Below are 16593 nucleotides of genomic sequence, written 5' to 3'. Positions count from 1 at the left end.
TGATAGGTGGCCAGGAAGAAAGGCTTCCTGGAAGAGGTGACATTTCAGCTCAAGTCAAAAGGAAGAGTTAGTCAGCAAAGAGATAGGAAACTGCATTCTGAGTGTGGTAAATACCAACTGTGCAGGTGTGGAAGCAATAGGGAGTCTGGTATGATCTAGGTCAGGAAAGGGGGTCAGTGGAACATGGGGGTAGGGAGACACAACACAGATAGGAAGAGGGGAGGCTGGAAAATAGGAAAGACACCAGGTAAGCCAAGCCTCTAGGCCATGGTAAGGAGTTTGCATTGAGCCCTAGGATGACCCCCAAGTCCCAGTGTTACTCTGACCCCCACAGTTGATCAACTCACCTGTCAGGCAAACTGAGCTCAAGGGGCTTGACTCAGAGCTGACTTGTAGAAGATTCTGGAATATGAGAGCTGTCAGAGCCCTTGGAGAGTATTTAGGCCTAAACTGTCATCATGTAGACGGAAACACAGAGGCTCATAGAGGAATAAGATTGTTCAAAGTTGTGTGGCAAGCAGGATTATCAAGCCTGGAATTAGAGCCTGGTTTAAGAGACCAGTTTATGCTTTGTGCCTCTGTGGAAACCTGAGGGTGGGCTTTTTCACTTGTATTTTGGAGGTGCCATTTTCTCTCCCTCTCAGGGCAATCAGAAGTGTTTACAGCCCTTTTAGGCACTTCCCCTAGTATCATTTTCAAAGACACATTTTCCATAACTTTGGCTCTCAATTTGCTTATCCCCCACCCCTCTACTGTGAAGAGGGCAGCCAGAGGCAGGGCTAGGATCTCAGGCAGGCCCCAAAGGAGCTCTTCCTGTGCCAGCCACTGATGCATCTTCCAGGCTCCCCCTGACTCCCCCTTGCCACTCCCCTAGTCATGTTCTGTGGGCAAGCTCTCCCTGCAGACATGGCCACAGCACTTTCCTGTCTAGGCAGACCCCACCACACACACACACTGGCAGAGTTGCCATGGGTTTCGGCCGTCAGCTAATACAATCTCTCCATTGCCAAGATGGAAAGAGTGAGGCCAGGGGAGGGGAAATTTGGAGTTCTTGCCTGAACTGACTGTATTCTGGCCTTTTGAGTCTGCCCGGTCCTCCCTCCAACTCTCCCCCCACTTCAGCCATCTCCCACCATCACAAGCTGCTCCCTTCTGTCCTTGTGGATGGAAGCACAAAGGCACCCAGAGTTGAGGGGAAATGCTATGGAAAGACAGTGGCCTAGCACTGCCTGAGTCAAGGCTGTAGAGTAGGGATGAGGGGAACCTGTTCTCTGCTTCTCTAGGTAGGCCAGCATCCTGGCCCACTGAGCCTTCTTCACTCACTTCCTGCAGCTCAGTACCGGGATCCCAGCCATGGATCCAATAAGCAGCTCTAAGCCTCCACTCCCTACCTGGTAGGCTTCCCTTTTAGTCAGGAACTAAGACCTCCTCCAGAGAAGGCAATGGCACCCCACTCCAGTACTCTTGCCTGGAAAATCCCATGGATGGAGGAGCCTGGTGGGCTGCAGTCCATGGGGTCGCGAAGAGTCGGACATGACTGAGAGACTTCACTTTCACTTTTCACTTTCATGCGTTGGAGAAGGAAATGGCAACCCACTCCAGTGTTCTTGCCTGGAGAATCCCAGGGATGGGGGATCCTGGTGGGCTGCCGTCTATGGGGTCGCACAGAGTCGGACACAACTGAAGCGACTTAGCAGCAGCAGCAGCAGCAAGACCTCCTCATTCCTCTCACCTTAGGCCTGGAAGTAGCTGGCCTTGGAGTCAACAGTGCCAGTTTCAAATTCCAGCTGGGCTGCCTTTAGCCTTGGACAAAAGCCCTTATAATCGCTGAGCTGCAGCTTCCCCATCTGAACATAAGAACTGTGACCTTACCAGCTTGCTCTGAAGATACAATGAGAGAGTATAAGTAAAGTACCTGGTGTCCTGACAAATGTTAGTCCTCTCCCGATGCAGGCTTGCCTCTCCAGCCACACTCCCAGCAAGCTCTGCCATGTTTCCTGCCAGAGATCCTTGGGGTAAGGCTGGGACCAGATCTTGGCAAGAGCTTCTGGGCTCTGGAGAGAAGAGACGGGAGCCATGTCCCATAGTAGACAGCCCTAATCCCTGAAACTCAGCAGGAGGCATGCAAAGGGAAGCTGACCCAGGGGAAAAGATGAAGGGGAGGGGGGTGGTTGGAGGGAAAAAAGGAGGAGGCAGGTGGCTTTGGGGGCCTGTGGGAAGTCAGGACATGGGGGAGAGGGCCAGGTGGCATAGGGGCCCAGCCACTGGCCTAGGCAGTGCCAGATGGTTGGGACAGACAAAGGAGGAGGCTGCTGGGCTGTAGGCTGCTTCGACGTCTTTTGATGGCAACTCCTTTTGCTCATCCCAGGGCACAGGATCTATTTCTCCTTGGGACCCCCTCCCCCCAAGCTCTAGCAAGCAACTCAGTCCAGCCACATCCAGCTCCAGATGCCTGGTCCTCCCTACATCCCTGCTCTGTCCTGACTTTCTTAAGCTAGGCCCAGAATTCAGTGCCCTCATTCTCTGCCTCCACAAACCAAACCCCCGATCCCATCTCCCACTGAGTTCCCTTTTGATCCCTTATTCCCTGCAACCCAGAGGCCCCCAAAATATCTCTGACTTAGATTTTACAATTATTCTTCACCAGAAATTCCCCTCTGTCTCCAAAGTGATCAGCATATTCGTTGCCACAGAGAGGCCTTAACTTTTGGGTTCCAGGCTCTAGATGAAATGTACCTACTAGCTCACCCTTGCAGTGAGGAACACCCCTCAGAGAGAGGCCAAGCAGAGTCAGTGAAGTCTGGGGCCAGGAATGGCCCTCTGTTTCTGACTGGGGTAAGAACTGAGTCTGTGGCCTGGGTCAGAACTGAATCTGTATCTGGGATCAGGGCTGAGTTTTGGACCAGGTTTAGGGGTTTATAAGTTTCTTTTGGTTGTAAGCAACAGAACTCCACTATGGCTAACTTGGGCAAAAAGTAAGACTGTATTTGAGAAATACTGGGGTGGTTTTCAGAATTGATTGATGTGAACATGACTCCACTTCCATCTTCCAAGTCTGTGTGTCTCTTTTGAGTTTCATATCCATAGGAAGAAAGTTCAGTTGGCTCAGCATGGGTCAGGAATCTCTGCTTCACGATCAGTCAAGTTAGCCATGCAGCAGGTCACATGTTGCTGGTGGAAACAGGGAGGGCTATAGTCTTTGGGGAAAACAATCCAGTGCCAACTACTAATATATATATATATATATATATATATGTGTGTGTGTGTGTGTGTGTGTGTGTGTGTGTGTGTGTGTGTGTATGTATGTATAAAATTTGACCTAGCAATTCTACTTCTGGGACATCATTCTATAGAAATAAAAACCCTGGCATGTAAGGACCTATACGTCCATAGACGTTTGTTGCAGCATTAATCCAGCCTTGTTGCAGCATTAAAAAACCTTGGAAATAAAAATGACCTATTGATAGGTTGATGGCTGAATAGATTATGGTACATCCATATCATGAAATACCAGGCAGCCATTGAAGGTTAGTAATTAGAGTTATACCAATTGATTCAGGGAGTGTTATTGAGTGAGAGCAGCAAGAGGTGATGATATATATATATAAAATCTCATTTTAATAAAAAAAGGACAAATAAAAACCCACACATGTACTGCACATGTATAAATATATATATATGTAATATATATCTGTATATGATTATACAGGTATGAAAAAGTGAAATAATGAATTATTGATATAGGTTATTGATATAGGTTGTGGGGAGTGGTGATATAGACAGAGAAGGGAAATAAGTAAAATTAGAAAGAAGGTATAATTTTACGAAACATGCACATAGGATTTCCTTTATATCTAAAATTGCATATATATTTATATATAGTTATAAAGATATTACCTTAAAATATTTTAAAGAAAGGATGAGTAAAAATATACTGAAAAATTATTATCAAAAGAAAACTGGGTAGCAGGATCATTGACAAGATTGACTGTAATACCAAAAATATTAGAATCAAGGAGGATCATTTCTTAGTGATAAAATGAACAATTCTCTGAAAGACAGAGCAATTCTTAACCTACGTGCCCTCTATGTGTTTTACAAACATATGTAAACGCTATTATATATGCTTCCCAGGTGGTGCTTGTGGTAAAGAACCCGCCTGACAATGCAGGAGACTCAAGAGATGCAGGTTCACTCCCTGGGTCAGGAAGATCCCCTGGAGTAGGAAATGGCAACCCACTCCAGTATTCTTGCCTGGAAAATTCCATGGACAGAGGAGCCTGGTGGGTTACAGTCCCTGGGTCACAAGGAGTTGGACACAACTTAGCACACACAGTGCATTATACTGTGAGTATCTTCTGACATCTTTTTTTTTTTCATTCAGTATTGTTTATCAGATGTATACATTGTGATACATGTAGATTTAGATTCTGCATCTTAGTTGCTCTACAGTAAGTATTCCATCAGAATAATTATTCATTTCTCTTTTGATAAAGATTTAGGTTCTTTCTGTTCTTTTACTATTAAAAGCAATGGTGCAATGAATAGAATTGTACATATTTCATTTCAATCATGTGCAAGTATATTTGTAACTGAATTCCTAGAAGTAGATTTCCTGGGTCAAAAACTATACACATTAGTGATTTTGATAGATATTGCCAACTTGCCAACAAGGGCTCTACCAGTTTACCTACCCCCACCCCAGCAATATTTGAAGGTGCCCGAGGCTCCACATCCTCCATCACACAGTGTTTTCAAGCTTTCTTATACTGGTCAGTCTCACAGGCGAAATGGTATCTCATTTTATTTTTATGAATGAACATCCTCTTAAGTGTTGCAATGGCATTTGTATTTCCTTTCCAATAACATTTCTATTTGTACACTTTGTTCATCGTAACATTGGTTTGTTGGTCATTTTATTGATTTATAGGAGCTCTTCACGTATTTGGGCACAATCAGCAGAAAATATTTCTCCCGTGTTTTCATTTATTTTTAGATATCCTTAGAATTGTTTATATACTCTTTTTGCCTGCCAGAACATTTTGTTTTTGTGAAGTTGAAACTTTTCCTTTCTTTCTCTTATACATTTTGTCAACTTATAGAGCTCTTCTCTACTTCAGGCTTATAAAAAACATTCTCCTGTGGTTTATTTTAAGTACTTTTATAATTTCATATTTACATTTAAAAACAAACACCAGTAGAAGAAGATATTTGCAACTGTACAAATATAACTGATATCCGGTATCCAGAACATATAAATTCCTAGAAATCAATAATAAGAAAAACAACCCCAATAGAAAAATGGACAAAATATATGAACAAACAACTCCGAGAGGAAGAAATCTAAGTGGCTAACAAATGGAAAAGATATTTAACCTCTCTGCTATTTCAGGAAAAAGCAATGTCAAACAACAATATTCTATACTCATAAGATTGACAACAATTTTAAATTGTGAAGATATCAAGCATGGTAGAATGTGGGAAAACACTGATGTGAATAAACTGCAGGTGGGACAAAAAATTGGTAAAAAACCACTTTGGAAGACAGACTGGCAACATCTATTGAAGCTGAAATGCTCCTGCACCCTTCTGCCCCAATGACCTCCACCTCCTGTAACTCCTGCCCTTATATAATCCCCTCCCCTTGAGTGTGGGCTAGACTTAGTAATTCACTTTTAATCAATACAATATGGTGAAAGTGTTGGATATCACTTCTGAGATCTGCCTTGAAGAAATGTTCAAACTTCTTAAGAGAGAAGAAAAATGATATGGGTCAGAAATTTGGATTTGCATTTTAAAAAAAGGAAGAAATTTTGAGAAGGAATAAATTAAGGTATAAATAAAAATCTTTTCTTTGCTCTAACTGATCCAATGAATAGCAGTTTCATTAAAAAATAATAACAAGGTATTAGATGATTATGGATAAGGGAAATGAATGATAGCAATGAAGGATAGGAGAAAGGAATTGGAAATATTCTGTTGCAAGGTGCCTGCACTACGTATGAAGAGGTACAGTGTCATTTGAAAGTGGGTTTGGATCAGTTGTAAATGTATACTGCTAACTCTAGGCTAGCAGAAGAAGAAAAGCTGGAGAAGGAAATGGCAACCCACTCCAGTGTTCTTGCCTGGAGAATCCCAGGGACGGGGGAGCCTGGTGGGCTGCCGTCTATGGGGTCGCACAGAGTCGGACACGACTGAAGTGACTTAGCAGCAACTCTAGGCTAACCACTAAAAATGCAAAAACAAGAATTATGGTTGAAATTCTAAGAGAAGAGAGAAAAGAGAATCATATAAAATTCTCAATTAAAATCAGAAAAGGCATGAAAAGAACGGGAGACTGGATTTCCCTGGTGGCACAGTGGATAAGAATCTGCCTGCCAATGCAGGGGACACAGGTTTGATCCCTGGTCCAGAACGCACAAGCCGTGGACCAACAAAGCCTATGTGCCACAGCTACTGAGCCTATGCTCTAGAGCCCAGGAGCTGAAACTACTGAAACCTGTGTGCCTAGAGCCTGTGCTCCACAAGAGAAGCCACTGCAGTAAGAAGCCCACACACACTACTAGAGAGTAGCCCCCACTAGCTGCAACTAGAGAAAGCCTTTGCACAGCAATGAAGGCCCAGAACAACCAAAAGTTAAAAAAAAAGAGAGAATGAAAGACCCCCACACACACAAAAGGGAGAAAAAACAGTGGCAATAAATAGGAAACAGTCACAAATATGGTACATATTAATCCAACTACACCAACAATTACTTTAAATGTGAGTGGTCTAACTATACCAATTAAAAGGCAGAGACTACAGAATAGATTATTTTTTTTAAGGTCAGAAACCAATTTGAAATATAAAGACACAAATTAGAAGTAAATGAAAGAGAGATTTACATGCTTACATTAATAAGAAGACTGGAGTAGCTATGTTAATTCCAGACAGAGCAGATTTCAGGACAAGAAAAATTATCAGGGATAAATATGGACATTATATAATGATAAAGGGGGTCAATTCACCAAAGAGATGTAACAATCCTTAATGTGTATGCACCTGACAACAGAGCATCAAAATATGTGAGGCAAAAACTGGTAGGACCACAGGGAAAAATAGATGAATCCACTATTACAGTTGAAGACTTCAACACCCCTCTATCAGTAATTGACAGAACCAGCAGGCAGAAAATCAGTAAGGACATAGTTGAACTGAATTGCATCATCAATCACCTGGATCTAATTGACATTTATAGACTACTTCATCCAACAAAAGCAGAATACACATTCTTCTCAAGCTCACATGGAACATTCACCAAGATAGACCACATCCTGGGTGATAAAACACATCTTAACAAATTTAAAACATTAGACATCATACACAGTGTGTTCTCAGACCACAGCAGAATTAAATTACAAATCAATAACAGAAAGATAGCTGGAAAATCTCAAAATATTTGAAGATTAAACAACACACTTCTAAATAACACATGGGTTCAGAAGAAGTCTCAAGAGAAATTTTTTTAAGTTTGAAGTAAATAAAAATGAAACTAGAATTTACCAAAATTTGTGGGATACAGTAAAAGCAGTGCTTAGAGAGAAACTTATAATATTGAAAGAATACATTAGAAATGGAGAAAGATCTAAAATTGATAGTGTAAGTTTCCACTGTTAAGAAACTACAAAAAGAGAGCATATTATACCCAAAGTAAGCAGAAGAAAAGAAATAATAAAGTAGCAGAAATAAATGAAATTGAAAAAATAGAGCAATATAGAATATCAATTAAACCAAAAGCTGATTTTTTGAAAAGATCAACAATATTGGTAAGTCTCTAGCCAGGGTGACCAAGAAAAAGGGAGAGAAGACAAAATTACTAATATTAGAAACATGACTGAAGTGACTTAGCAGCAGCAGCAGAAGAAATGAAAGAGGAGCTATCACTACTGATCCTGTAGACACTACAAGGATAATAAAGACATTAATTATGAATAATTACGTGCCTACAAATTTGATATCTTAGGTGGACAAATTCTCTGGCTTACTTTTAATAAATAGGATATGGCAAAAGTGTTGCGATGTCACTTTTGACTTTAAGTCATAAAAGAACTGTGTCTTCCATCTTAGTTGCTCTCTGGCTCTCTCTCACCAACTGCCAGGTTGTGAGGAGACTCAGGAAGCCTATGGCTAGGCCCACATGACAAGGAATTGAAGCCACACAGCAACCACATGAGTGACCTTGGCAGTGGATCTTCTGAGGCCTTCCAACAGCCATGTAAAGAGCTTGGATGTCGACCTCCTACAACAATTTTGCCTGCGAATGCGACTGCAGCACAGATGACAGCTTGAGTGCAACTTCATGAGAGATTTAGAGCCAGAGGCATCCAGCTAAGGCATGTATAGGTTCGTGACCTGTGAAACTATAATAATTGTCTGTTGTCTTAAACTTCTAAGTTTTGAGGCAATTTGTTACACAGCATTAGTTAACTACTACATATCTTTTGACCCAGAAATTCTACTTCAAAATACATACACTAGAGTAGCTTTTTCCAATCCTTTCCACATCAGAGCATGTTAAAAATGCTACTATGTCTACCAGCTCACTGGAATGAAGAGACAGCCTACTCTTAGCCATAGGGAACAGCCCCAGGGCAGCAGCTGGGTAAAGCCAGGCCCATCTTTCTAGAGGGCTAAGGGAATCAATATATCAGAACCCCCATTACTCGGTTGCAAAGGACTGCCTCAGAGAAACTCTTCAATACGGGCACAAGGACACATAGCCAAGATGTTCATTAAATCTTCACTTATAATTGCACAAAACAGGAACAATCCAAGTCCATCAGCAGGCAAAAAGATAAAGAAATTAGATAATCCACGTAACAGAAGTCCATACAATGATATATTATAGTAACATCATATTGGAAAATTGATACAATTATATTCATTAGTTAAAATGTATGACCTAGATCTCAATGAATCAAATTGCTAACTTCCAAAAAATATTAAATGAAAATTTGTTCCCAGAGGATGTATTTATTATGCTATTCACATAATGTAAAATACATGAAACAATAATGTATATTGGTAAGAAATAAATACATACATATAAAAAAAGAAAAAGCATGCACAAGAAAGAGACTTCCAAATGGTTCTTTTTTGGGAAAAAGAGGTAAGATGAATAGGATAAAGTGAGAGATTCAACTGTAATATTTTGTTTAAAAAACAGAAGAATCTGAGGATCCAAACAAAATAAAATGTGCTTGGTCTGTGTAACAAGTACATGTGGGCAAAAGTACATTTTATTCTCTGTACTTTATATTTGAAATATTTTAACAAAAATACATTATTTCTTGAGTACAAAAGTACATATACATTAGATGAAGCTTATTAATTGGGTTGTGGAATCTCTCTATATTCCTGTTTATTTTGCAGTCTATTCACTCTATCTATACCAAAACCACTATAACTGCAGACTTTCTGATTTCTATATTTCTAACAATATTTAATGCATGCATTTTAAAATTACATTATTTGGTGTATAAATTTTAGTGGGTATATCTTCTTGGTGAATGAAACAACATGATTTTTTTTAATGCTTTTTACTTTGAGTTCTTAATTTTTCTGATATTAACATTGCTACATGTCTCTTTCCTTCCTTCTTTCCTTCTCTTTTTTCTTTCTAAAATTTCTTCTTTCCCCTTCCTCCATCTTTTCTTCTCTACCTTTTTCTTTCCTTTCTTTCTGTCTTAGGTGAAACATATAAACAGCATATAATTGGATTTCTAAAAACTAAATGCTTAAATTGAGAGTTTGCTTTTACATTTTTTATGGGAGACATTAACCCATAGGACATACTGATATATCTGGATTTATTTCTGACCCCCCTCCCTTTTTAACATACTTTCTTGTTGCCTCTCATCCCATTTCTGCATTTTGTAAGAATGAATTTTTTTCTTTGTTCTACATGCTATTTCTTCAATGGTTTGAAAGTTATACATCCTATTTCTATTCTGTTATTACCCCTAAAACTCCTTGTTCTTCTATTATGTACTTTATTCCCAGTAAAGAACAAAGCTTTGCTATTGTCGTGAACAAAGGTAAGTCTTACATTTGATTCAAGTATTAGAGATACATGTAAAGCACAATATATAAAAAAGACTTTGGAGTTCGGTAAAACTGTGTAAATCCAAAAGGCATAGCTATAATATTTTAAAGGGCAATGCAATTATAAGAATGTGAAGCTATGTTGTGCTGCAATGACTGATCATTTCTTCTGGATAGAGAAGCTCGATTAACAGCAACAATTTGTATGATAAACAGTTCAGTTTGCTTCAACCACCAGGTTAAAAAATTTTCTGCTGACCACAACCCTAAATACAGTGATACTTCCACTACAAATCATAACATAGAACATAGGATAGGGTATATTAATATGATTACTTTCATATCGGAATGAATCAGAAGGAATTTGCAGATTTCACTTTATATCAGACAGCAAGGACAGCAGCCATGCAAACCCCAGAACAGAAGGGTATATGACTAAATGTTTAACATTTGTTACAGCTGGCTGCTGGTTACAGTTTTCGCTGTCCTTTTCTGTATCCTTGACGATTTCATCATTTCAAATGAAATAATGCTTTCGGGCCCACCCTGATTTGTTGAGAGCAGCTGCCGCCCCCGCCACATCAAGGGGGCGGGCCGCCGCGACGCCACAATCACTTCCGCCGCCGCAGCCGCGCCTGCCCCACTGCTGTCTGGAGGGGGAGGAGCTGGAGCCCCGGGAGCAGCGGCTCTGGCGGTTGTGGCGGTTGGAGGTCCTGGAGATCTGTTCTTCCCGAGAACGTGCGGGGTCGCGACTGGGTGAGTGAAAGACTTTATTTCCTCGACCTCTTCAGACGTGACGGTGGGGCCAGTGGCCGAGCGTGAGGGCGAGTGGCCGGGCACCGGGGTAAGGATGTGGGGGTGGGGGGCTCTAGCGAACAGATTTTCGGGCTTACCCCTCGGGAAGGGGTGGGGCGGACGCGGGACCTGACCAAAGAGGGAGGCCTGTGTCCTCCATTGGCCCGATTTAGGACTCATTCTCCATCCCTGGCTCCCGTATGGCCCGGCCCCCGCTCTGGTGGCTTGAGTCGCTGTTCAAGAGGGGAGTGGTGGTCGCGGCCCTCTATGCCTGTCCTCCCCTCTCCTCCTGCCTCCCTTCTTGGCTCCTGTGTGAAGCGATCCGTGGCCTTTCCCCATTTTGCAGTTGTTTTAATGAATGGTAAAGGATGAAGATTTTTAGGCAAATATATTGTTCCAGGAAAAGAAATGCTGTCAGAAAAACAAATCATTCCCAGGGAAAATTGTATCCTCACACTCCCTTTCTTTTCTCCCCCTTCCCTGCCACATTGGTTTGGATCTACTCTTTGAGCTGATAAACGTTCCCCTCTCTCATTATGACATTGCGGACCCCCTCCCATCCTAGTGTCTTGCGTGCACGCACAGGGACACACACACGCACATGACCGCACATGCATGGGTGTGTGCACCCGGGCACACATGCACGCGTGCTTGCGTGCGCACACACACACGCACTCACGCATGCCCAAAACCTTCCAATGCAGCTGCCTTACCGCTGCCCCCATACTCAAGGTTCCTGAGTGTCCCCTCCCCCCCACATGCTTGGACACACATGTACAGACACCCTCTCAGACATTGTCACACTCCCCAGTGCCTTCCCCTGAGAGAGACACAGAATGACTGACACACACACAGCCTCCCACCCTCTGGTGCCTTTCCTGCCTCTCACCCCCTTCCACAAACATACCTCCCCTCCTCCCTGTGCCTCTGCGTGCTCTGGTGAGCATACAACACAACACACACACACACCCACACCCTCTGTGAGGCCTTACCCCTTGCCTGCCACTGCCACACGTAAGGATATCCTTGGATTGCTGGCTCCTTTTTCCTACACCACTTACACGCGTACTCACCCACACACTCTTTCACATACCCCTCTCAGGTGCTCCCTGTCTGCTACATATGTCTAGACAGCCTCCTTCGCTGGTCCCTGCCATGCACACACTCACACTCACGTAAATCCCTTGGAACATCCCCCCTTCCTGTCGCCACATCCATGAATACAGATGTTCTTTGATTGCTGGTGCCCACCCACCTGCCACATGCATGTCCCTCTCCAGTGATGTCTCCCCATTGATGCATTTGTTCACACTGACACTTCTCGATTGTTGCCTCCCATTTTGATGAACACACACACAAACTGGAGGACACTCCATTCAATGCCACTATACTTCTCCTGGCCTGCCACAGACACATAAACATAGGCATCCCTCCCTAGAGCTCCAGCCATCACACATCAGAACCACATGCACATTCTCTTTCTATCATACGTTCACATGCCCCTCTCCTCTGAAGCCACACCATGCCTGTCATTTCATACCCACATCCACAATGGGTCTCATTCTGCCCAACAGTCATGGCCTTTTCGCATGCTGCTGTCACCAGCCCTTTCCCTTTACAAACACAGGAGTCTTTCCTCTTCATGATTGCTGGTCCCCCTTCCACCTGTCCTGCTCCTCCTGACAGACACCAGGCACTCTCACATACATAGTGATGGTGATCTATATTTTCCACTCTATTCCAGTTTGCATTTCTCCTGTATGTCTACAGGGCTCAGAAAAATGCAGGCACCCCATAAAAAAACCACAGCCATCTTTCCTCTTCCCATGTTGGCACAATTCCAGTGTTTCACCCACCTTCTGAACGTCCAGTCACCCTCCATCTTCCATCAGATTCTCCCATAAGTCTGGCTTTCCTACAAACCCAGTTTTGTAATCATTTTGCCAACATTACAAATGTGTTCCAGTTCTACACCTGACAGTCACTTGAATGCTATTTCAGGCCTTAGAAGAAAGTGAAACTAATTTTAAAGGCCCCTTATTCTTTTTTTTTTCTTTACCTGCTGAAGTGAAAATAAATCTCCCTGCTCCTTTATACTGAACTGATTTGACCTCTCCATCTCCAAAGCGTGTGCAGGGAGCAGGAGCCTTCCCACTCAATCCCCAGCCATATTGGAAACCCTCCTAAATAGAGCAAATGGGTCAGGAATCTAGCAAGCCTGTCTGGCCCAAGCCAGCAGGAGGGTGTCAGTCCAATACAGGCAGGAGGTATGGAAGAAGGCATGCTTATGTCAGTTTCAGGCCATCCACAAGCCAGCAAGAAAGGATTTCCAGGCAGACAAAGACGCCATCCGAAGTCCCAATGCACAGATCAGCCCCCAGTCAAACCACCAAGAGGAGCCGATCACCGTTTTCCACCACTCGTCGTAGTTGGGATGACAGCGAGAGCTCAGGAACCAGCCTGAACGCTGATAATGAGGACTACTCCAGGTACCCGCCCAGAGAGTACAGGGCTTCGGGGAGCAGAAGAGGAATGGCTTATGGACATGTTGACTGTTTCGGGGCAGATGATAGTGAGGAGGAGGGGGCTGGGCCTGTTGAGCGAGTGTCAGTGAGAGGGAAAACTGGCAAGTTTAAAGATGATAAGCTGTATGACCCGGAGAAGGGGGCAAGGTCTCTGGCTGGGGTGGCCTCACAGTTCTCTAGTTTTAACCATGATGTGAGAGAGGAGCTTGACAAGTTAGACCCAGCCCCTGCAGCACGGTCCTCTGCTAGCAGAGCTGAGTTCTTGCAGTCAAATAGCATGGCCTCTCAGCCGTCTTCTGCTGAAGGCAAGGTGGTCACAAACAGCAACAACCTGGAGAGGGAGAGACAGGAGCCGAATTTACCTGCATGTCCCAGCAGGGCTCCTGTGAGTATTTGTGGTGGGGAAAACACTCCCAAGAGCGCAGAGGAACCGGTGGTGAGGCCTAAAATCAGAAATCTGGCAAGTCCCAACTGCGTGAAACCAAAAATCTTTTTTGATACCGATGATGATGATGATATGCCACATAGCACTTCCAGGTGGAGGGAGACTGCCAGCGCTGATGAAGGCCACTTGGATGGCCTGGCAAGAAGGAGCGGAGGTGAGGGCTCAAGTGGCTACCCTGAGCCGAAGTACCCCGAAGACAAGAGGGAAGCCAGGAGTGACCAAGTGAAGCCCGAAAAGGTGCCTAGACGGCGACGAACCATGGCCGACCCCGACTTCTGGACATACAGCGATGACTACTACAAATACTTTGAAGAAGACTCTGACAGTGACAAAGAGTGGACTGCGGCTCTGCGTCGCAAGTATCGTGGTCGGGAGCAAAATCTGTCGTCCAGCGGCGAGAGCTGGGAGACTCTGCCGGGAAAAGAAGAGCTTGAAGCCGAGCAAGCCAGAGTGAATGCCAGTGCTGGTGCCAGTGCTGGCACCAGTGGCAACAATGAACTTGAAGAAGTTCGAGGGCCATCTCTCCAGGAAGAGGAAAGGGCATCCCCCGAAGAAGGAGAAGTTCCTTGGCTCCAATACAATGAAAACGAGAGCAGCAGTGAGGGGGATAATGATTCTGGTCAGGAGTTTCTGCAGCCTGGTGTCTTCATGCTGGATGGCAACAACAACCTTGAAGATGACTCTAGTGTCAGTGAAGACCTCGAAGTGGATTGGAGCCTCTTCGATGGGTTTGCGGATGGGTTGGGGGTAGCTGAAGCCATTTCCTACGTGGATCCTCAGTTCCTCACATACATGGCACTTGAAGAACGCCTGGCCCAGGCAATGGAAACTGCCTTGGCACACTTGGAGTCTCTGGCGGTGGATGTGGAGGTGGCCAATCCACCAGCCAGCAAGGAAAGCATCGACACTCTTCCTGAGATCCTGATCACGGAAGATCACAGTGCGGTGGGGCAGGAGATGTGTTGCCCCATCTGTTGCAGTGAATATGCGAAGGGGGAGGTGGCGACGGAGCTGCCATGCCACCACTATTTCCACAAGCCTTGCGTGTCCATCTGGCTTCAGAAGTCAGGCACCTGCCCCGTGTGCCGCTGCATGTTCCCTCCCCCACTTTAAGACCAAGGCTCTTTACTCCTGGTCTGATGATTTTCCCCATCTGAAATCCACAATACTGCAGGAGCCCTCTCCAAATTAACCATTGCAATGAAACCAATCAGTCGATTAATCTCCACCTGTTGATTCCTTGTGATTATTTCCAGTGTGAAAATGGTTGTGTATGATTGCATTACAAAAATCATACTGTGTTTTAGAGGTTAGAAAGGGAAAACCAAATTTTCTAAGTGCTACTTGAGATTGCAGCAAGAAGATGCATTTTCTAACCTGAGCAGTGAAATGTTGCATTTTTTTTTTCAGTAGAACATGTTGCTGTTGATTGTAATGTCAAGTTTATCTGTTAAATTTGTCCAAGAGGCATCATCATTTCTGTTGCATGTTATGGGTTAATGTTCCTGTAATTGCAGTGCCGTAAAAGCTTATTAAAGTTCTCCTTTTGGTTTTACATGGTATAGTGGAATTGTTTGGTTTCGTCTAAAACCGTGGTACTAAGTGACTTTATAATTGATCTCTTGCATTTGCCTCCAAAATAGGGTTTTTTGGTGTTCCTACTAGGAAAAAAAAATTAGTTTCATTGGAAATACTGACTCCAACAACAACAAAAGTAAGGGTAATTATTTCTAAAAGTAGGAGTAAAGTGTATGGCTGTTGAACTACTAAAGGGGAAAAGTTTGAGTAAAAAATATTCTGTCAGTCTATGAGAAGGAAAGAAACAGTGAAAAAGCCTAGTAAAAATAATGATGGTAGGAACACATCCAAACAGACTGTAGAGGTGAAGGAGTTACAATTCTCTTTTAGAAAATAGCAAGTCTCAGAGGGAATGGGTAAAAACTCAAACTGTATGCTGATTGTATACATTAACACAGTGACACAAAAGGAAGAGAGAAATATATGCCAGACAAGTACTATGAAAAACAGAGGTGCCCACCCACAGAAAGTGAACAGGTTTGAACCTCTGGCCGTATTGGCTTCAGATCTCTCTCTCTCTCCAGTGAACATACATTTTCAGGTACAGGTGAAGAACTTCACCTGTTATTTTGACCTTCTTCCACAGAGGTAAGCACTATCCAGGAAATGGTGTGTTTACTTCTCGTCTACCTTTTTTGAAGTGTGTGTGTGCATGTGTATTTGTGTACATATATATGTATATGCCTGTATGTATCTCCATAACCAATATAGAGTTTTTTAAATGGACATAATTGCTAAAATGTATCATTTTGCAGCTTTATTTTTTTCACTCAGCATTGTTTCTGAGATTTCGTCATTTTGATACATGCCTTTTAACTGCTGTATACTAAATATTCCATTGTACACTTACCACAAGTTATTTATCTATTCTCTCATTGGTGGATATTTAGTTTCTTCCCAGTGTTTTGCAACAGTGAACATAATTAAAAGATGTTCCTCTGTACACATGTGTGAATTTCTTTAGGGGTAAGTACATGGAGGTAAAATTTGGGCATCTTAGGGTTAGAGCATCTTCATTCTAACTAGATATTGCCAAACTGCTGTCCTAAGTGATTGTACTAATTCAGACTCCTCCCAACAGTTGGAGAGCTGTTTTCAGCATCAACAGCTTGGCTATTGCTAACGATCAACCTCACTGGCAATCAGTGCTGTGTAAATTAACTCGAC

At 43.2% G+C, this 16593-nt stretch overlaps 1 protein-coding gene across 4 annotated transcripts; it reads left to right on the top strand.

Moving 5' to 3' along the window:
• Window positions 1-10692: 10692 nt before the first annotated feature.
• On the top strand, window positions 10693-16369 carry PJA1 (praja ring finger ubiquitin ligase 1). 4 transcript variants are annotated; one of them, XM_027533875.1, is made up of 3 exons: window positions 10702-10839; window positions 13173-13367; window positions 13932-16369. In XM_027533875.1, the coding sequence occupies exons 2-3, from the start codon at window positions 13240-13242 to the stop codon at window positions 14959-14961; spliced, it is 1158 nt and encodes a 385-aa protein (XP_027389676.1). In that variant the 5' UTR covers window positions 10702-10839; window positions 13173-13239; the 3' UTR covers window positions 14962-16369. The 4 variants fall into 4 exon arrangements, with proteins under 4 accessions (XP_027389673.1, XP_027389676.1, XP_027389674.1 ...); XM_027533872.1 differs by having other exon boundaries at window positions 10693-10839; window positions 13173-16369; XM_027533873.1 differs by having other exon boundaries at window positions 10713-10839; window positions 13179-16369.
• Window positions 16370-16593: the final 224 nt, after the last annotated feature.

Source organism: Bos indicus x Bos taurus, chromosome X (genome assembly GCF_003369695.1).
Source record: "Bos indicus x Bos taurus breed Angus x Brahman F1 hybrid chromosome X, Bos_hybrid_MaternalHap_v2.0, whole genome shotgun sequence".
NCBI classification, from domain to species: domain Eukaryota; kingdom Metazoa; phylum Chordata; class Mammalia; order Artiodactyla; family Bovidae; genus Bos; species Bos indicus x Bos taurus.
Note: the sequence above shows the minus strand (reverse complement) of the source record. Positions and strands in the feature narration are given on the sequence as shown.

Bases quoted from the DNA above. Each gene is read 5' to 3' on its own strand.
- PJA1 (XM_027533872.1), top strand. From the start codon at position 13,240: ATGCACAGATCAGCCCCCAGTCAAACCACCAAGAGGAGCCGATCACCG.